Raw genomic sequence first — 22,401 nt, 5'->3', positions numbered from 1 at the left:
TTTGGGAGGCTGTTGAATTAAATACACAAACTTCCAAGAGCTCAGATTTGGTGAAGTAAAACAATGTTATTTGTTGTTTATACCACAACAGATGTAGTGACTTCAGTCTACAAAAGCCTCATCTCAGGGGTACCATTGCTAAGGAATGGGGAGAAGAGAAGATCATTGGAGTTTGTTCTTCGTCAAGGATAACTGTTTCTTTCTTGTCAAACCACTGGAGACTCTGGGTTTGCCATTGAGAAAATGGTGATGACTGTATCATGCCAAGATCGTGTGCTTTTGCAGCCCATTCTCCATCTCTTCAAGGTTTTTAAGAGCTCAGACCTTCCTGTTCTTTAGTTTACAGAGAATTTGCAAATCTTTATGAAAGTTCTTACCAGTGTGAGAAAAGAGAGGGATCTTCTGAGCCTGCTACTAAGTAGGAAAAAAAATGACCTTTTCATTACCAATAGCTGAAAACTCTTCAATTTTTAATATCAGATTTCAGTTTTTCAAGTGCTTTTTCCAACAAGTTTTGACATCTGTTACATTTATTTGTCATGAGTCATTGTTTTCAAAAGGAGAGTGAAATCTGGCATTTGGCAAAAGGTCACCAATGTAAATATCGATAATTGCTTCTTAAAGTTCTGAAAGAGTTTTCAACACTGGTGAAGTTAAGGTCACCAGAAGACACCAGTTACAATATTTTAGCAAGGGTGCTGTGAGTCAAATTGATGTGTACTGCAGTAGATACATCAGACTAATGGCTGGTAGCTTGCACCCACAAGGTGGGATTGGTATGTTAGTACTTACTTTACCAAGTCAAACAACAAATAGTTCAAGATATAAGAATATAATAATGAGTAAAGTCACTTGCAAAAAATAATGTAAGCAATTTAGAGGTGATGTTAGAAAGCACTCTGCTGTTAAATCTCATGCCTGTCAGCTGATATGCCCTTTCAGCACCTTTCACGCCCTCTCTGAATTTTACTGCAAGATCAATAATAGAAAACAATCTTCATGGAGCTTATTATTAAAGATTGTATTTCAAAATAAGCAATACATAAGATTTCTGTCTGAAGTTACTTAGTGGTAAAGTAATATGACATAACTGATAGACTGTATCAATTATGCAATGTAAATATCATGGACAGTATATTTTTAGAGGCAGTGAAAATGCAAACGAAGATAAATGTGTTATGAAAATGAATACTTAATAAAAATTTTCGTGGTTCTTCTGTTTGGTTTGCAAGACAGATTCTACATTCTTGTTTTCTAAACGGATCAACCATGAACATATAATAACCCAGATTAACTCAGCAGAGGCAAAAAAATAGATTTTCTTGCTTCAAGCTACATGTGGTATTAGTCATGTGGTTAACTGTTGACAGCACGACGAGGTATGAATTAATACTACTCATTTGTTCTGTATTCAGGGTCTTGTTTCAATTACAGAAGTTTATTATGTAACGATACTTTTTTTAAAGTATTTTACATGGTTAATTGACAAGGCTCTGGCATTTCTATTTACCCTTGCAAAACAGTATATAATTCAATGTTGGAAAGTATATCCAAGACAACAAATGCAGTGTTCTGCACTCTTAAAGACATTAGTCATCATCTTCAGCCTATTGTATAATTTGCAAAGGGCAGACATATATGTTGCTAGCTGCATTGATAAACTTGATGGCGATGTATGAAATGACTACAGTACTTATGAAAAATAATAGAGACACAGCAGCTTTGTAAAATTAAAGATTTTTTCTATGAGAGCTGAATGTGTAAGGGGTGGAAAGAACAAAGGTTGCCACAGCATAGTGCATAGGTGAACCATTAAGAGCACCATTCTTGTCAGCTTTCATGAAACTGATGTTGTACATTTCTCCTGGATATACAAATGTCCTTCACGCCTTTCAGTGACTGCTAAAATGTACCAGTATCAGTTCATAACATAGAAGGGTTTTGGTAAGGGAAATGGTAAAATGAACATTCTGGCATCTAGAGCTGGGTTCTGTGTCTGCCTCCATTATGGAGCTTGTGGGACTAGGAGTTATCACTGAGGCCCTGAGTCTGATTTTTATCTGCCAGAAGGTAGCTTAAAAAGCAGAATGATCTTAAGATGGTCTATGTTATGTATAATTATCACATTGCACTGTAATCTGTCATGGATTTTTGCATCATATTACTGGGGAGTATATATAGCTACTACATCTCTAGGCTGACATGTAGTATACATGGTGTAAGGTATTAGTGTTACTACTTATGAAAAAATGGGTTCAAAACTGTAAGATTGTTTCTGCTTTTGACTATTGCTGTGCATGGAAAAAAATAGGTTTTTTACCATCAGTGCGAAAATAAGGCAGTGTTTTCATCATCCAAAGAGGAATTAGATAAAGGCTCAAAAAGTAAAACCACTACTTGGCTAGTCACAGTGCTTAAAAATTAACAGACCCCATAATAGCTTTCTTATGGCAAGGGCTTGTAATCTTTCACAGGTGATGTGCCATGTTACACTCTTCTTTCTCAAATTAAGGTAGAGCTTACTTAGCAGGACCCAAGAAGAAGTTGCGTAAACTCAGCAGAGCCAGAAGCTGAGAACCAGCTGCCTCTCTCAGGTGACACCCTCAAGGTGCTGGGTCCCCCTGCTTCTGATCTGCAGCCAGTCTTGCTGAATGTCATCCAAAATCTCCTGCCATAGTACTTCTTGCACTTGCTTAGGAGGCTGCTGACTTGTCCCTAAGCAACTCCAGGGAGCGTTGCAACACTCAAATCTTCCATAAACAGTTGTGGAGAAGGAGTAAGGCCCCTGGGGTCCACCATTTGCTTCTGTTGTCTGTATGAGATGTCAGGACAGACTCGGGAAGCCACAACGCACAAGAAGTTGTTACTTAAGGAGAGGGCATATTTCTTTACCTCTACGAGTAAGAGGGGAAGATGTAAGAAAGGAAAAAATTCACATTCAGTTGTGTACAGGCTGTACCATCAAAGTCATGTTAAAACATAATCATGTACTTGAATAATAGTTAAGCAGGACTTTTCCATACATGGTGCTTCCCCTATCACATCTCTATGCTATACCTTAAATTCTTTTCTAACGTTGTTACTGTTCCTCTGGTTCTGTGGTTAATTTTTCATCAATTTTGGTCTCGTTTGTGAAATGTCCATGGACAGATTGCAATTTTAAAGAATATGTTTATTATTCAAAACTGCAAAAATCAGTGGTTCGTTAACTAGTAGTTGACATGATCTGAAGTTTAAGATCTGTAATTAGTCACCTGATTTTTGACTCCCACTGTTTGTGTTCTGCTTGGAACAGAAAACAACTGCCACTCCCCTCGCAAAGCAAATGGATTTTGTAATTACAGGAATTTTATCAGTGTATATAAACCCCATTTTCCATAGATAATCAGAAAAAAATCTACATTCTTGGCGTGCTCATAAAAATTAAGTAAGGAGGGGTACGGAAATTATGATGGAAAGTTCAACTTAGAAGCAGATGATTTGGTTTTTTATTTTATTTATTTTTCACTCTGTGTACATGGTGCAGTGGGTGTTTCTCAAAGTACAAGCCTGGGTGACCCGTGATTTCTATTTCACAGCTGGATATCATCAGAGATTTTTCTTCCCTGTTTCCACTTTAAGAAATGATGCTGTGGTGTTATAAAAGGCTTGTGCTAGGCTGGACTAAGTGGAATCTAATAACAGCTTCCACTCAGCAGATGACACTTTAATATCCTCTTAAAAATGGAATCCGAAGCAGTTGTTTGTAGATGTAAGCTGGAATGAATGAGGAGGACTTTTCTGTTACTTCTTCCCCTGTGAGTTTTTGACTGCTGGTCAGAAAAATGAGTATGTTCACAGGTGCCTGTTTTGAATAGCTGTCTGGAGGCCCAGCTGTGTAGTACCGATCTGGATTAGAGCCACATTTTCTCTGCTTGCGTGTCAGCTTGGTTCATCTAGATGGAAAGAAAAGCCTTGAGCTGCTGAGATGATACAGAGAGTGTGCTGCGAACGACTAGCTCAGAGCCGCTCTGGGCTGGGCTCTTCCCTCCTGACTCTGGCTCCTCCCCACGTGTTGGAGGATTGGGCCGAAGCCGGGTGAGCATTTCATTTTGGAAGCAGTGGTGGAATAATGGTTTTAGCATGGAGTTGGAACATTTTGAGAAAAGTGGTGTCAAATAAGCCGTTATTCATAGCAAACTTTACAAGGTGAATGAACAAAGCAACTGATGTGTTTGGGAGAAAGCAGAATTGCCTCAACAGATGACTGACATCTCTTTCCTCTACTGTCCTGCTGCAGAATAGGCTGCCTCTTCTGATTCTTCCTCTCTCCCCCTCTTAGGAGGAGCTGCTTCTCCTCTTGCTAACCGAGTTGACCTCTGCTTCCACTGTTTCTTCTTGAGTACAGGAACAACTATTATAGTTGAGGGTTAGGTCTCTGTTTTAGTCTCAATACCCATTTGTGTGGCCTCAGAGCAGAAGACCTTCTTGCCTCTTTGAGTGCACTGGACAGCAGCTCAACAGACACAGCTTTAGAAGTCGCTGTGTTACATGGAAAGTGTTGCCAAGCTTGCACCAGACAACAGGAACATAAGACACTAAGAGTAGTGGACAAGACGTTTGATGAGCGCTGGAAACACAGGCCTTAATTCTTGACAGAGTTGTTTGGAAACTCTGTCCAAAGTGCAGATGTTAAAGCGCAGGATTAAGGGACTAGACACACTGATGTAGCCACTCGGCATTTCATGGGTCTTGGAAAGCCAACTAGAAAGGGGAAGATAAACAGCCATATTAAAACATCTATGTGGTTCTGTAAAGATTCTGTTACTTATTTTTATATTATTTGCATGTCAGCATTGCAGGTGTGCATGTGAGGGTCTGAAATACAGTGTTATCTTGAGGGTCTATTCAACTTTGAAAGAAAAAGAACCTAAAATGGATGCAACGCCTCAGCTTTTGAGGAGATGTAAATACTTAGGAGGCTGCTGAAACAGGCAGTAGCTTGAGTGCCTTTCTAAAGCAACTCTTGATTTACTCTGTTTTCTCTGAAGAGAGGATTGCATCCCTTGCTTTTTGCTTAACAAAGAGTGTTGCCCCTGCTGCCATCTCTGTAGCTGCTCTGATTGTACCACTGCTCACAAGGCCTTTGGAAGCAGACTGGGAAATGTTCATTTAGAAGTCAAGATTGGTGGCAGCCTGGTCTGCAGTGATCATGCCCTGGTGGAATTCACAATCTTGAGGGATATGGGCCAGATGAAGTGTAGAGTCAGGACCCTGAATTTTAGGAGAACAAACTTTCAGTTGTTTAGGGAATTAGTGGATGGGAGCCCCTGGGAAACTGCCCTCAGGGATAAAGGAGCTGAACAGAGCTGGCAGCTCTCTAAGGACGTTTTTTTCAGAGCGCAAGAGCTCTCGATTCCTACGTGTAAGAAATCAGGCAAGGAAGGCAGGAGACCAGCATGGCTAAGTGAGGACCTCCTGGTCAAACAAAAGTGTAAGAAGGAAATGCACAGGCAGTGGAACCAGGGACGTGTATTCTGGGAAGAACATAGGGATGCTGCCCACATATGTAGGGATGCGATCAGGAAAGCTAAGGCATAGCTGGAGCTGAATTTGGCAAGGGATGTGAAGAATAATAAGGGCTACAGGTATGCTGGTGAGAAAAGGAAGATTAAAGAAAATGTACCCCCCCTGATAAATAAGACAGGAGAGCTGATGGCAACTGACATGGACCTATTTTGTCTTTTTAATTTTTAGGGGGACATTAATCATCACTGGAAGCAGTCTTTTATCCCCATACAAACTAGAAGCAGGTCATGTAGATCATGTGATCAAAAAAGCTGTTTTCTAGCAGCAATCCCTTCAGTTCTCTGAAGGAGGTTTGGTTTGCTGGCGGAAGAGCTTTTCTTTTAGGTCTTGCCAAGCAGAAATGTGTCACCTGCTTCGCATGAAAAGTATTCAGTGGTTGGAGACTGTTAAGTGAAAGAACAGGCTTCTGTAGCAATTCTGTTCCCCGTAACTTGTTCTATGTATTGGCTGTTCCCCTTCATTAGAGATGTGTCTAACAAAATTGCAGATGTGATACCTCGAATAAAATAACAATTCTATGTAATGTCCTTGCTGCTAAACTGAAAATTTATTGCTTGCATGCACTGAAGATATTTTCTACTGATAAAATTTTCCCATTCTAGAGACAGCAAAATACAGCTAGAACACTTTTTTTTTTTGAGACAGCTGTCCTTATGAAATATTTCTTTTCCTCAAAAACCACGTTATGTCACACAGGTTTGGAAGTACTTCGTGCTTTTATGAAATTTAGCATTCAGACCCATTCTGCTTCAAAGTAATACTCTAATATGAATTAATTAGGCTGATTTTGGGGGGGAAGTGTGTTTTTGTTTGTTTTTCTTAAAGAAGAATCACTGCTGAACAGTATTGAATTGTTCAGTATAATGCCCTTGTATCAAGATAACTGTCCTCACTTAGGATGTTTGATGCAATTAAGTTCTCTGAGCCACTGAGCTATCTTGTGCTTTTGTACAATTTCTCCTTTTTGCATGCTGTTAAGTTGTATTTTTTTTCTCTACTGAATGTTTGCAAGCACATACCTGTTTGTGCATGGAAAGTCCACAGCCACCTGTTACGACATTTCATCTGGGAGATAAAGAGCAATGCTGAGTAGGAAATAAGTGACAAATGTAAGAGTTCATTTGTGATTGGGGTGGTGGTATTTGAGGGTGCAGTGTCACCAGCCGATTTGTAAACTTGACACAACTGAGGTTTTCTATACACAGATAGTGCTTTGTGCAGTCAGAATACTCCAGGAAGGAAAACAACTATTTTGTAACAATAAGAACTCAAAATTTAACCTTCATGGACATTGTTCAGGGTCCTTTAATTTTGTTAGCTCTGGCTCTGCTTACATGAAGATATCAAGGAACACGTCAAGCCCCCTTTCCCTCGGTTGTTAGATTCATTTACATTCAGCTTTGTTTTTCTTGAAAGGAGCTGGAGGGGCTATAGAAATCTTGGAACAACGAAGCTCAGTAATCATGTACAAATGTTGCTATGGCATTCCTTAGACTTCCAGTGATATTGCTTTGAATATAAATGGATTAGGACTTGATCAACAAGTGCACTTACCATTTGTCTAGATGATGTGGGTCTTGCTATTCTTCGTTTCCAAGTAGTGCTGAAAACATGACTCATTTTGCAGAAACATAAAAATATGTTCACTAATAAATTGTAATGTTCACCATTGGCTATAGTTCTGCAAATCAGGTCCCCATTCTTCAAATGAGAGCAAACAAGTTTTCTTCTCATTCATATGAATTACTACTTTTGGAGTTGAGTAGGGACCTGTGTCCCCTGTTGAGTTTCAGAAGAAAAGGAGTCTTGCGGTGGACGTGTCCACGCAAAAGCTCCAGCACCAGCTGCAATGTAATGTCAGCTCAACTGCCTTCCTTTAAAACCAGGTAGATTGGGAACGATACCAGTCCACTCCGTAGGAGAATGGAGCTGAGCAAAGCTGTCTGCAAAAATGAGATACATGAGCTTGTTCTGAGGTGTAGGTAAGGCAAAACTGTTTCTAATATTCAGGCCGGCTAATTGAAAGTTGCCATGGTATAATTGTATTGCACTGTGTTGGTTTAGTGGTTTACTGATATACAGATTGAAAAAGCATCTTTTTATTTGAGATTCATTTACCATAGCAATAAAGGTTATGGACTAATGTTTTATAATTATAATTACAGGGAAAGTTGCTGTGTTAGAGTTATCTAAGTTCTTTCCAGGGAATGATTAGTGAGAAATGATTATCTTGCTGCTTGGCCAGATTAATACAGTTCAGTCCCTTGCCACTTTATGGTATTGAATGTAGGAGTTTTTTGTCAACATTATGTAGGCTGTTTACAGGGAGGCTTTTTTACTGCTGTTCCCACTAGAACACCACCTCCTTTATCTGGGTCTGGAAGTGATAATTTAAATAGCAATAAAACATTACTGTTGAGGAATTCCATTCTAGGTCTGTGGTTTAGTTGTAATTTTGTTTTTCCTGTTGCTGAATTTGAGGGTTAGGATTTTTCAGTGTGTTCAGTGATTTTGCTGGAGGAGGAACTCTGTTCCTATGGGAACACTACGTTTCATTAGTCCTAAGTTTAGCAGAACATTGCTGCAGCTTAGCAGTGACCGCTCCCACATTGGTTTGCCAGTAAAGCAGTTAATGTCCATGGTCATCTAGATTTTCATCTACATTTTGAAATAGATTAATAATAGTAGGATTAATATGTTTGGTTCAATAGTAGGATTAATTCTTAAAGGATTAGGGGCTAGTTCATTGCTGCAGAGTTTGGAAAGGAGCACATCTTTTTTTTTTGCAAAACGGCAGGAGTTTTGCTGGGGACTGCAATGTTAGGGAAGGTGTCTTTGTGATTTTCTATGCATTTGTTTTGCTGTTGAGAGTTATTCAAGAGAGTTGACTCTAACCAGGCCCCAAGACAAACTGCAAACTCTTCTGCTGCTCATGCAGGTTTCTGTCTTGTAAGCTGCTCCCATGCATCATTTTGCTTACTTTAAAGCTAGCAGCACAGTATGTCTTTCCAAAAGCAAAACTTGCGTCTGCATTGTGGGAAAAAAAAAAGCCAATAGCACTTGGAGAGAGTAGAAGACAGTATCAGTTGGTAACACCCACTACAACAGTACTTCATATAATCTTAAGACAAACAGGCTTGCAGAACAGATCTTGTGAGAAGTCTGACACGTTTTGAAAGTACAGAAGAATCTACCTACCCATAAGCAAGTACAAAACCTGCTTTTTGTCTGTCAAGGACTATGTTCCCTTTTTGCAGTACCTGGAGAGGTGATGAGTGGTCACAGATGAGTTGATGGTGACAAGATTCCATAGGTCACAGCAAGCCTGGTGCACCAGTGTTGCCAGGAGCAAAAATTTGCCTCTCACTAGGGAGTAAACTATTATCGGGTGTCCATGCATTTCTCTGTATTTAAGACTGGAATCAGTGCCCTGAGCTTATTCTGAAAGATCAGCTTCTTTGGGGCACATAAATGCTATTGGTCTCTTAAGAACATTTCCCATTCCATGTATATAAGGAACACTGAGATTTCTTTTTGTGTGACTGAGCTGAACTCAAACGTCTGGTCTATTGTTAAATGGAATTATTTGTTTCCTGACTTACTCTGTTCTGCTATGAAATGTGCATTTTCCTAGACAACAAAGATCTTTGACAAGGTCATCATTTTAGTGAGAAACTGTGGAAGGGAGAAACCGTACGTGTGAAAAACAAGTTTAAAGTAGTCACAGAAGTATTGTGAATTCTTTAACCTGTTTTACCTCCTCACCTTTATGGACTTACTTGCAGCATGTCTGAAAAGTATGATTTCAAGTTGTCAGGATATGTAAGTCTATGTAACATAAATTTCTTTTAGTGAGCTTTGCAGGATCTGTGCAGAATTAAATTTGGCAAGCCATTTGTTGGATGTAGACCGGGGTTTGATCTTCAGGTGAAAAATACAAACTTCATGCATTTGCAGGGGAATGAAACAAGGGAGATGAAAGCAAGATGTAATGAGTCCCACCTGCGTTTTGTGTCTGATTTCTGGTATTGTGGTGTGGTTCATTTGCTGTGCAATGCTCCGGAAGCTTTCTCTTCTGATAGCCTGTTATTGGGGCTCTGTTGAAGCATGTCAGGAGTCTCATCTGGCCTGTGTGCTGGGGTTTGCTTTTTGTGGGAACAAAGGGAGAGAGGAGGTGTATAACTATGCAGAATTAGTTTGTAACTGAGTTCCCCTTACCCTGGGAACTGTGTTGCAGTCTTCAGTAACATAAATTAAACTGGAATTTATATCAAAGCTTGCATGAACTCTCTGGGAGCAGAGCCTCTTGCATGTGCTCAGGACTGAGGTACAGGGTGTCTTTTATACTTTGAATTAAAGGTGGTCGTTCATATTCCTTATTCCTTATTGGCAAATGAGCAGCTCAGGTCTCAGTCACTCATAGATCTCCTTCAGACTGTTGCAATTTTGTGTATATTCTGAGATAATTGCTCAGGTGTAACTTTGTGCTTTGTTTTCGGTCCCTGAGTTCAGTGTGGACAGCATTTTCCTTTACTGTGTCAGTCAGGTGCAGAGGAAGGAGCAGAAGGAAGCTCAGGGCATCCTTCCGTTCCCCTCTGTCAGGTTCTGGCAGACCTGGTGCTCTGTTGTCCAAGTAATCCCCGAAGACTGAGCTTTTCTGGAGCTCCACTTTCTCTGAAGAAAACAGGCCACTTTCTGGCCTGGTTTCCTAAGGAATTAAATCATATGTAGTCATGCTCCGTCTCTCTGTGTGTGTGTAGCTCAAACAGTGGAGATTTCACAAGGAGAGCGCGGTTTTCAGTACCCAGCTGCAGGATAAGAATCAGAGTCCTCGTAAGCAGTGTGGGTTGTATCTAGAGCCTGGTCCTGGTCCTGGAGACCCACGCGCTCTTCCTAGTTCTGCCGTGAACTACTCTGCTGCGGGCAAATTGTGATTCCGTATTATGGTTCAGTTTTCTCATCTAGAAAACAATGAGGACGTTTGCTTCCTTTGCAGATTAATGAATGAAAGGTATTAGATGACGCGTAGGCATTATTAGCAATATTTTTTTTTGCCTGTATCCATTAGTAAAAGATACAAACCACTAAAATGTTTGCTAATAGAAGTCAGTGTCTGAAATAGCAGTCTTGCACACTTTTTTTGTGTTACCATCCCTTGTTTAGAAATTATTGTTTTATTTTAGCTAGCATTTCGTAACTGCTCTCTGTCTTTGAAACCAAAACTATACAGTTATCCATGCTGGTTTTATTTGTTTATTCATTTTTCAGTGGGATCTGGTCTCTCACTGTGACTGCAGGGATACTTACTTGTCCGAGTTTTTGAGTACAGATGTTGTGAAGTGATACGGAAAATATGCCACATTTGTCTGGCTCTTTTATAGCAGAAGTTGTAAAGGGAAGGCTTTCTTTGCTTTGTTTAACCTGCTACCTACAGTTTGAGCAGCACAGCAAACAGGATTGAGAATGAGAAACAGGTACAGCTACTGTGGGCTTCATTTTAACACTTACAAGGCAATCAATCAAATAATACAGGGATTATTGTTATATACTTGGGAAGTTCTTGGACATCTAAGCTGTGTGCCAGCTGTTTGTGTATGACACATATGGTCCCTATTAAGGTAGTCATCAGAGACCATATTGTCTTTTATTACAGTGGTTTTTTGAGGTGGAACAGAGATGTCTAACTGATGAACACATGCAGACAGGGTTGGCAACACCTCTTCTTCATGAGCATCTGCATGACAAACCGCCACAGTTCCTTGTGGTGCTCCAGCGTCGTGCTCCAGCATGATGGTTCAGAAACCAATTTGTGAAGAGTGCATATCGTGGTGCTGGAGGAGGAGGAGTACAGCAGAGTGTAGAAACCTCGTCATCTGTGCCAAGTTAAACCGCCCTTGCTTTTTGGTTATATGATCTGAATCCCCAAATACTTTTGGAATGATTGTAGCTGAAATTACAAATAACACACGTGATTTCAAGGGCTTTTAGTGACTGTCTTTAGGGATTTCACTAGTTTTAAAAATCTGTCTCTAAACAATTGCTGTAGATCTCATAAGGGCTCGTGTCCCACCAGACCCACACTACACACTTAAGCTCTGCTCATAAAATAAAATTAAGCACAAAATATTAAACAAACAAATATGTCCCCAACAATCCTTCACACAAGACAGAAAAAAGAGGAAAAGTGAGAAAATACATCGGAATTACTGTTATCTTCATTAGCTGTAATATCATAGTTTTCTAAAATGAAAGGAACAATACAGTAAAAAGGTACATTTTTAATTAATCCTCTTTCTCCTCCACATGCAATCTCATTCTCTTTCCAAATACCATTTTGTGGTTAAGCGTTCTTCTCAAGGTTTGGGAATTGGAGGTGTCTTTTTTAGCTCACAGCACTGAAGTCTGTTTTAAAAATTACTCTGCTTTCTTTCAGCTTTCAGTGAATAACAAATGGCCCTTCTTTCCCCCTTGCCATTCTCTCTGTTTTCCATCAAATGTCAGTGTTACTACAATAGCTGCTGGTGTTGGACCAGGGCAGAGAGCAGGCATCAGACTTCCTAAAATAGTACCGAATCCTCAGTCCTGTTTGCACTGTTACATGTTAAGCTCATTCTGAATTGAGATAGCGGGGTTGCTGCTGCAAACCTGGGGACATCTGTTTTACCAAGGAACTTGTTAACAAGCAACGTTGCTATGTCTCAGGAGCTTAGGCAGAATTGAGCTGCGGTTGTAATTGTGGAATCTATCAGCTGCTCTATCATCAAAGTTGTAATTCAAGTCAACTTTAGAAACTGAGCAGTGATGATTTAAAAGCAGTGAGTCACAGGTGACCCTATTTTTACAATAAAGAAATGTACAATTTTAAGCCAGAAATGCAAAGTGTCCGATGTGTGTGTTCGCAGCTTAATATCTGTTGTGTCAAACTGGTGACACAACTTGGCAACCTCCAGGAGAATTCATGTTCACCACTAAAATAGCACGTATTTCTTCACTGCTACTCTGAAAGCCAGCTCAAGAAGGATTTCTTTGGAGAAGTTCAGCCTTCTTCATTTTAGTCTTTGTCCCTGATGAGTTCATGATTAAGTAATGTATTCTGACATAATTCGTTGTTCATGCAATAGCATAGTAAATAATGGTTTAGACAACCTATATTAAAGCCACAGCTCTTGAGCCAGATCACTGCATAGATCTCTGCATAGAGCAGAGTGACACTGCAATGCTGTAATCATCTCTACGGAGCAAAATAAACTCTTATCTGGAAGATACAGTACATGAATGAACCTTTGCAAGCCAGACATTTGCAGAGCGTTTCAGCGTTTGGATTGCAGGATGCAGTTCCACGTGCTGCTCTTGCATCCTGCATTTTCCTGTGCCCTCCGCAGTGCATTCCCTGTATCGCTGTTTCTCTCTCGGCTGGAGAGGTGGGAATTCATGAGGTAACTGACAGCATCTGAGACCCAGTGCAGACTCTTCAGTATATTAAGTACATCTTGTTCCACACATCATCACTGATGGCAATGGCTACTTAGGAGATGCGGTGCATATAAGAAGTTGGATACATATGCTTAAGTTTTTGTGAGATTAGGATTTGCCTAAACCTTTGCTTACTCTTTTGATTTTTGTCTAATTCAAGGGAGTTGTGGGACTGGCTTCTATAAACATGGCGTAGTGATGGCTTCAGAGAATGCTTCCCCTCTGAACAGGTGTTCCCCCAAAATGAGCTGAGTTTACAAGTAAGTAAGCAGTAAAATACAGCTCAGGAGTGGTGGAAGGCAAAGCGCACTTGCTAGTAGAAGCTTCTGGCTTGGTAAAATTCCAATGCTACTAAATTTTTCATCTTTATAACTAGTACCTGGTGTCAGGCTACCTTTCCCTCCTTGTTCTACATTTGCTTAATGTAGTTTCTGTTGCTCATTGGAGATGGATATTAGATATATAAACTACTGCTTACATCTATGGTTGCTCTTTATATTTACATTTTCTTGCTGTATCTTTAGGAAATTAACAACAATTTAGGAATAGTTGTGCATTTTCGGGTTTTCAGTTAGGTTTATTGAACCATTTTTCATTTTCCAGACAGCTGTTGATGTGAAGCCAAGGGTGGAGATCTGTAATTATTTCAAAGGACACCAGAATGTATTTATTATTTTCAATCCAAGTGAGTAACTCTGTCACAATGCCCATTATTTAGTGGCATAAGAGTAAACTATACTTTATTACGTTGTCATTAAACTAGCAAGGTTTTTTTTGCCTTTTTTTTCTCCCCACATTCATTTCCTTCTTTATGTTTTGTAGTGCATTATTTTCTTCTGGATGAATTCTATACTGGAGATGCACAACAGCAGATCTGATCTGATTAGGGAGGTAGAAGTGTGTCTGTGAGAATACTCCTCTTGGCAGAAGATACATGATTAAAGGAATGGTGAGATACAGCCACAAATCTGTTTGGAGAGATGTTGAATGAAAAAAGCTCGGAAATATTCCATCGTATTTGTAGGCTCATAGCTGATTATAAAACTAAAGCTTTCCTTTTAACGTGATGGTGAAACCTCAGGAGATAATCATCTTAAGGTTTGGATCCTTATTTGAAGTTCATCCAGACTGTTACACCCTTAAATTCTATAAAATCTGGCTGCATATCACACAAGAATAGGCTTTTTTTTTGTGAGGTTGTTTGGTACTTCCTGCCTACACTTCATCTGGAAATGCTGTAAGAAGAGCCTTTCTCATTATATGATATTTATAATTATTATTTCAGTATTTCTCATTCCAGACTGGGTGGAGGTTACAAGGATGATCATTCACTTTGAACTCTGATTTAATATATGACTATGTATAAAGAAATTTCTTGGTTGAACCATCTGGGGAAAAAAAAAGAGTTTTAAAACATCTTTATTAAAATACACCACATAACTTGTACTATCCTGGAACAGTGCCTCTAGGTTCCTGTCCAGGACTGTAGAGTAGCAGAAGGAGTGAGTGTCCCTGGAGTATCTATTACCTATTTACATCAAAACTAGTTTATGCTAGAGAGAATTTTCCCCATGTTTTCTGAATACTTAGTGGACTCAAAATAACAAAAATTAACTCATAATGTACATACCTTGCTGTACCCTTCCATAATTATATCACTAATCGTGAAGCTGATTTATGTAACGTGGGATAGTGAAAGTGAGGTGATCATTTTGTTTTTTAATTCCTGACCCATCTCATTAAGCAATGGCAAAACATCCCTGACTGCATGTGTGCAGAGTGTCTCTGGGGTGGTCTATCCATGAATGCTGGAGAGGTCGCAAAATTCTCTTACTGGAACTGCCGGTGGGTCTACTGGCTGCAGCCAGCGAATGCCTTCAAAAGCTTGTCTTCAGTAACATGATATATGGTACTCTGCTTTTTGAGAATTGTTTGGGATTTTTTGAAAGAACAATTATTCTTTGGAAAGTGCTTATTTGTTGAAACTCCTAATGAAACAATCTATTTGTTTTCTTGGTCTCATGAAAATTTGGAGGAGGGAGTTGTATTTTTTGTGTGTTTGTAAACCAATCATCTCTGCAGTTTTTCTGTGTAGGGATGTTGAGGAAGAAAGAGCAAGAATTTACCACATTCCTCCGTGGGGATGTGGGAAACTGTGGATGAGATTCAAGCCCCCACTTAGACTGAGCAGTGCCCTTATGGTACGCAACTGGGTACCCTGAGATGAGTGAGATATAATACATCCAGCTGTCTATTTAAATAGTTTGAGTGGGCACTCCGTGAAACACTGTCCCATTAAGGCAAATGTGTGCGCTAGCATTCCTGATAATAACTGTCCAGGTTCTTGGTTATAGGTAAATATCTATAAATAGGTTTTCTCACGGGTAAAATAATTCACAAAATAAAATTTTCCACCATTATTACAAAAACTAACCACATGATTGTTATTATCTGTTTTAGTGGGCACATAAAGTACAGGAGAAAAAGTGTTTGTGCTCTGAAAATGAAGTATTGTTCTAGAATATTGAAAATTGTCTTTCAAGGCAAATGCATTACAGCTCAGAGATTGCTCCAAAGAGGAATTAAGTATTTTTCATGTTCTCTGAAAGTATTTTCAGTAACAGGCAGTATGACCAAGTAGTTGGTTCCTCAATAAAACTTAAAATGATTCTCCTGAGCATATCGGGGGAAAGCACATCTTTATATGAATTTTGGTGCTCAGACCATGCTTAGTTTTTGGTTTTTGGTACTGGCCTACTGAACTGAGTTGAAACTCACAGTTACGTTAATTTTTCAGCCCACTGATCACAAAGCTTGTGACCTGGCTCCCAGTAAAAATACCTTTTCTGGGTGTTAAATAACTAGGGTCCTTGTAGCTAGCCTGAAAGAGATGAAAATGTGACTCAGCACAGAGAATAATAACCTTCCCACACCTCCTTATAATCTGAGAGGTGAAGAAGCTTGTGCTACTGTACTGCTCTCCAATTACCTGTTCTGGGAATAAGTAGAAAATGTCATTTCTTGTTCTTTCCTTTCACAAAGTGTGCAATTTTTATGCATTTGTGTTGAAGTACCTCCAGTCAGAGGCCAGTGCGTCTTTGTGATAGGCATTTTATTATACAGAATGAAAAGGTTTCCTACTCTATCCTTTACCATTTGAATAAAGAGAATTACATAAGGCATAAGAGAATTAAGCATAGGAGAATCAAATTGGAATTAAATATCTATTATCCCCTACTTTCCTCTTAAAAAAGCCCAACAACTTTAAAACCAATTGATCAACGACAAAACGCCCATGCTGTAGTAATGAGGATTCAGTTGCTCTCATCTGAGGCAGCTGTTAGACAGTACCATGCAGAGGATTTTTTTTTAACGTGAACTTTCTGTTGCACTGAATAAGCTCTAAATTACTAAATTACATAAATATTTAAGTGAATTGAGCTTTACTGGCAGACATGTCATTCTCAAATAGTTGAGATTTTTTCTTATCTACATTCTCACAATTGTGTGAAAAAACAGTTATAGTGCAGGTAGCTTTTTTTTTTGAGAGAGAGAGGGCATTAAGGGAGAATTGTAAGGAATTCAAACTATTAAGATAACATTTTTATTCTATTTTGCCTCTTAGGGATTCAGTCTTTCAAATACAATATAACTCCCTAATTATTTTTAGCTGGCCTTTTGGCAACATTTAACCGGATTTTTCTAGCTGTGTTGTACTTGAAATGCAAAATCAGTGGAAAATGTTTTTGTTTACACCATCTAACATTTATGAAAAAAATCTACAGAATTCTTGGAAGAACAGTAAACATTCTATAGGATTTTACACCTAGAAAAAAAAGAAGAAAGTAAGTTTTTTTATCATTAAATCTTTATGTTTAGGGTACTTTTATATGAAGTCTGCTCAGGTCAGCAGGATTTGTCATTGGTTTTGTTATTCTGCATGAACAGATGGGCAAACTGAGGTGGCTGTGGCAACAGGGAGCTGAAGCAGCCATGGTTGGGATAGGCTTGCTCACCAGAGCATGGCCCAGAGCAGGGCTGGAGCAGAGCCCGACGCTCTCTGGAGCCCTGCCTGATGTCTGTGCTAGACAGAGCACTGACCTGTCCAGGCAACTGAAAGCTAGCTCCGCTGTCTCTGCATTGCAGTCTGTCGAACCTTGTAGGCATGCCTTTAGATGTATTATTCTTCAGGTCCTCCGGGACTGTCTCTCCCATATTCAGCTAGATGTCTTCAGCTTCTAATTTAGTCCAAGGACATAAGTAATGGATGCTACCGGGTCGCATGACACTACCGGAAGAATGACACTCTTAAAAAACCGAACAGCTAATATTTGTATTTTATTTTTAGCTTATTTCCTGTTGTTTCCCTGTGGCTCCTGACATTGTCACAAAAGCTTCCTTTCTAGTTGCTTTGCTTAAAATATACGTACATTGTGCATATATGCATCTGCGTGCCAGAACATTTGGGTGTGGATTTGTCAGATCATCCAGTGTATTTGCTTATGAATAAAGTGGCATCAGCTCAAACTCCCTGAGAACGAGAACTGTGAGGAGGTTGCAGAAGGACCTTTCTGTGAGGCTGCTTCTTCTTCTGTGAACACAGCCCTGAGAACGTAGTTGCTCTGCAGCCTGTATTCTCAACCTATGTGCTTGTAGCATGGCCAGGCAGACATTTCCGCTGACAGACAGGCAATAGACAGTGGACTTCAGTCTTGACCCAAACACTGAATGTCTCTCCACTACTTCACAGCAAAGGACTGAGTCAGCATTAGTCCCCTGTGGTACTTAATGTCAGAACGAGTCATTCATCAGGAGTTACTGTATTTATATGTACTGAAAGGGAGGGTAGGGCCTTCAGATAATAGTGCAGGATGCTATCCCTTGAGGTGTCGTGTGGTTTCTTGCTCTCTCCTTTCTATTTTTAACTTCCCTTTGAAGTGAGTTTATTGAGTCACGCAGGACTGAAAGAAATATTTTAAAAGGCAACAGACAATAACTCAGCTTCCTTATTTCTTGCCCTATTCATGTACTGACCAGACGCTCTTCGTCTTCTTAATTTCCGATCTCCGTCCCCAAACTCCATTTGCTTCCTGAATTTCTTTGGCTTATGATAACACCTCAAAACCCATCCGATTACTCATTTAGGCTTATTGTTTCCTTTTTTTTCCTGAGGGGTAGCCAATTCTCATAAGTTATCCCTGGACAGGTAAATTTCAGCACATGCTGTGTCAAAATCAAGTGTTAGGCATTATGAGGGGTTCCCAATCTTTCATGAGCATTGCGAACATGTGTAATTAGGAATGATTTTTTTTTTTTTCCCCCGATGGGCATTTGCTGGAGTTGGGAAAAAGGTAAAGGTTGTCAAAAGCTAACTTTCTTTGTGTTTATTTTCCCATTATCTTCTTACTTCCTGAGGGTACAACAGAACTGAAATTGTTACACAGTACTGCATGTTGTGGCTTGGTCCTAGCATCACATCATCATTTTCACCACAACATCATGTCCAATGACAGATGAGGCATGAATTATCCATATTTTGCTCAAAATGTCCTGTTCTTGGCAGATTTGTGTGTATGTTTTTTAAAGATGCTGTGGATGTCTGTAGTGAGGGGGTTCTGATTCTACTTAAGTGTCATTCGGAGGCCCTGGCTGTAGTAACAGCACCCAAATAACAGGGTTTTGATCACTGTCCGTCCAGGATCTTAGGATTTCACATGAAATCTCGTTGTATGAGTACGTGTGAGTCAGTTCTCCTTCTGGCTCACTGTGTAGTACTTGGTACCTACAGCTTCCATTAAAGGTCCTTCAGCAGAGTATCTACATGATAGACCCACTCTTACAGATTGATATGGCACCCTATGTAGCTTTCTCTAAGTGTCATATGCATATGTGTTCTATTTAAACTTCTCTTCATTTTCTTCTTCTCCTAGGTATTATGACAACTTTACCCAGTGCACAGAACGTGAAGCCAACAACGCGAGTTGCTTTTGGCCAAACCCCCTCGCAGAGGGTTTTATCACTGGAATTCATAAACAATTCTTTTCAAACTGTACTTCAGAAAAGGTTCACTGGGAAGATCCACCAGATGAAATTCTCACAACTCTGATCTTGATCCCAGTCATGTTGACATGTGCCATGATAACACTGGTAGTATGGTGCAGCAAGAGAAGTGATATCCTGGTGTAAGTTGTTCCTCTGGGCTTTCTTTTTCTCCATTTCCCTTTTCCAAAAACACTAAGAGAGGAGGATGAAGAGAGAAACTCGACATAAAGATTTCAGATCTGCTGAAATGGAACCTGTGAGATACTGAGACAGAGACAATGCTCCTTGAACAAAGAGCTGCCTGCTGCTGCCGCCGCCAAAAGTCACTGCTTCTGAGCTTGGACATTGGTGTTGCTGGTGCAAAGCTCTCTACTTCCATTGGGCCTCATCATCATGGAATTCACAGGCAGCTCCCAGAAACAGGAGAGTCCCCAGGGAAATGGACCCCTTAACTGCAAAAGGGGTGAAGTTACTTTCCCATGGGTAGAGCTGGTTGGTAAACTAAGTTTTGCAAAACTGTATGTAAGTATATGTACGCAGGGTGTAACATTGACTGCGGGGGAGATTATATGTCTTCAGTTTTTGTGCAGGACACTTAGGTTTTCATCTGCAAACCTTGTGACTTGGATAGAAGATCACTGGCAAAGGAACTGAGCGTGGATGTAACCAAGTGGGAGCTTTTCCTGGAAGCTAGTCAAAAACATCGTTATCAAGAAGTGGAAGTCCTGGCAAAGGAACAATTTATGTGTCCAGTGACTATCCCCACAGGGAAATTATCATGCCACGTTATAAAATAGTTTATAAAATGCCTTTAAGCATGGCTACTTGGAATTATATGGCTAACAAACAAACTCTGGGAAGATATACAGGTCTTATTTTACAGAGCTGGAAAATGCGAGAGGAAATTGGTTGATTATAAATATACTAAGGAGTAATGAAGAAACTTTCATATGCCAGACTCTTTACTTTTCCTCTTTTATAATTATTATTCTTGACGACTTGTGTTCACTGTATACTCCCTGCTCTCACTTCAATTTGTGCAAGTGATATCCTACAATAAATGTAAAGGTGTCATGTTGATTGAGGTGCCTTTCAGAGTATAATTTTGTACATAAATAATTCTTCATCCCGTGAAGAGTGAGGGAACTAAAGTATGAACATCAAAGCTTGGAACAGACATAGGAGGAAAGAGAAAAAATTCTGCTCAGAAATCTTATTCTATAAAGCTATTCCTGTGTAACAGTTTAAATAAAGATCATATGCCCAAAATAAAACAACTTCCATGTTTCTGTTGTAAATCTTTCTTTTCTGTCATTTCACAAAATGCCTTTCAGTTGAATGCTCTTCTATTATAAGTGAGAAATACCTGTTACAAGTGACTCTTCATTTTTCCATACCTTATACACACAAATAAAATACAGGTTGAATGGCCAAGTAATGGTGTTTCATATCTCTGCTAGTTAGATTTTCTCCTTTAAGATTCCGGCCCAGTGTTTGAGTTTTAGGTCTCTGTGTATGAGAAGCGTTTCCAGGCTTGAATCAAATTACAGTGCCCCCTTTGCTAGAGTTGTTTATATGTAGATAGATAAAGACGACCTATAGCTGTACCGGTTTGTTTTCACATCCTTTCACAAGCGTTGAAGGCATCGGCTTGTTTTTTCATTACCCTAGTGTTAGAATGATTAATTTTCTGAGGTGTTTCCTGTGTGTTTTTCCAAAGATACTTTTTCATTCTCTAGATGCTAGCAGAAAATTGCTCTTTGTAAAAGAAGAATGACATATGTACTAAAGATTTTGGCTTAGTTTTCTTCTTAACTATTATTTTCTGCCTTAAAATATTTTGGTCCACCAAAACTAGTAGTGAAGTAAAAAAACCAACCTATTCATTTGATCCAAAAGATTGATTGGTTAAGCATTTTGTGTGGCCAAAACCAAATAATTTTATTTTCTGCATGGAGTTTCATTTTAATCCTCATTTTATTTTATATTTCAGCAAGCTACAAAGCAAGTTTCAAAACTTTAGTTTGGAAACCACATAGGAAAAATTTTGACTTTTTAAAAAACGTGTTCATTTCAATCTGATTGCCATGTTTTTGGTGCAAATTCTTAACCAGTTCTGGCTCATTTGAAACTGTTCACTTGATCAACAGGTCATCTGAGATATATGAGCCAGGTTAACTCAATATAAAACAGATTGGCCTGGGTACTAAATGGAGAAGAAACTGTCACCCTGATGACATCATACTACTATATGTGTACTGTGCTCTTTAAACAAATGCCGTGTTTAAACGTATTCTGTTTAATTTGAAAATAAAATCTAGTGTGAACTTTTCAAAGAGTCTAAGAAATGTAAGGTTCAAAGAATAAAAGATAATGGATTTTCCTTTATGTGCTGTGGGGGAGGGGGAAGGATTCTGTCACTGCTCTGTGCTTTGGATGTAAAAATTTAATCTTTTTTGAGTGTCTTCCCCATCCAAAGTGTGACCTTCCACTATTTTTTTAATATACTTGATAGAAGGGCAAGAGAAGTTGAAACAGTGTGTGGGAAATGACACTGCTAATTTAATGCAGTCTCGGTGATTAAATCTGGAGAAACGTTTAAAGTGTTCTGAGGAAAAAAAGCAACCATACTGTCCAGTTCTTTGCTGTGTACATTAATAGGGAACCAGAATGGTAGCTGTTGGATCTTTTGACATAACCTGTCCTACGTGTTAGTGAGAGTTAGTAGTTATTTTCTACTGCATGGAGCTTGCTACCTTTCCCCCGAAGCCTGTTTCGATTGCCATGAAAATCACATCTGGGACCAAGAATCTGCTCGTTTTGTAAATGCGCATTAATTCTATGTTACAACAGAATCCCAGGGGAAAATAGGCAGAGATGCAAACAGAAAGAAAATAACTGGTTCAATATCCTTCTTAGAATTGGAACAGTGGTTGATCGAAGCAATGCTTAGGCCAGCAGGGAAGTGACAGGCTTGCTAAGCAGCTAGCAGGAAATGCTTTAATCCTTATGAGCTGTGGGATTTTTTGCATACAGGAACAACTGGGAAAGGGTGTATTTCCATGGGGTATAAGAGATTGAGCAAAGAGTTGACAGAAGATGACAGTGACTAGCAGGAGCAAGACAAAGGCTGTGAGGGCTGCCATCAGTTTCAAGAAAGGATGAAGGCCAAAGGAGGAAAAGAGCTACTGAAGCACGAGGAAAAAAGTGGTCAAGCACACAAAACCATTCAGGACTTCTTTCCAAGAGGACGACCTCACCATAAGCAGGGAAGTAGCAAATGTCCCTTGGCGGATTGGTAAGGAAATCCTACATGAT

At 39.5% G+C, this 22,401-nt stretch overlaps 1 protein-coding gene across 12 annotated transcripts in view; it reads left to right on the top strand.

The window, feature by feature from the left end:
- RAMP3 (receptor activity modifying protein 3) overlaps nucleotides 1-20,360 on the top strand; it is a 49,152-nt gene extending 28,792 nt beyond the window's left edge. For 4 of the 12 annotated variants that reach the window (XM_075142923.1, XM_075142921.1, XM_075142922.1 and 1 more), the window contains one exon: nucleotides 18,972-20,360. In XM_075142923.1, coding sequence (XP_074999024.1) covers nucleotides 18,972-19,227 — 256 coding nt within the window. In that variant the 3' untranslated portion in view covers nucleotides 19,228-20,360. Of the gene's footprint in view, nucleotides 1-91; nucleotides 1,480-13,201; nucleotides 13,302-13,644; nucleotides 13,727-13,863; nucleotides 14,140-18,971 lie in introns of those variants that run through there. The other 8 variants (XR_012672551.1, XR_012672555.1, XR_012672553.1 and 5 more) reach the window with 4 other exon arrangements.
- Nucleotides 20,361-22,401: the final 2,041 nt, after the last annotated feature.

Source organism: Calonectris borealis, chromosome 2 (genome assembly GCF_964195595.1).
Source record: "Calonectris borealis chromosome 2, bCalBor7.hap1.2, whole genome shotgun sequence".
Classification (NCBI taxonomy): Eukaryota; Metazoa; Chordata; class Aves; order Procellariiformes; family Procellariidae; genus Calonectris; species Calonectris borealis.
The sequence above is the reverse complement of the archived record's forward strand: the minus strand, read 5'-3'. Positions and strand labels throughout refer to the sequence as shown.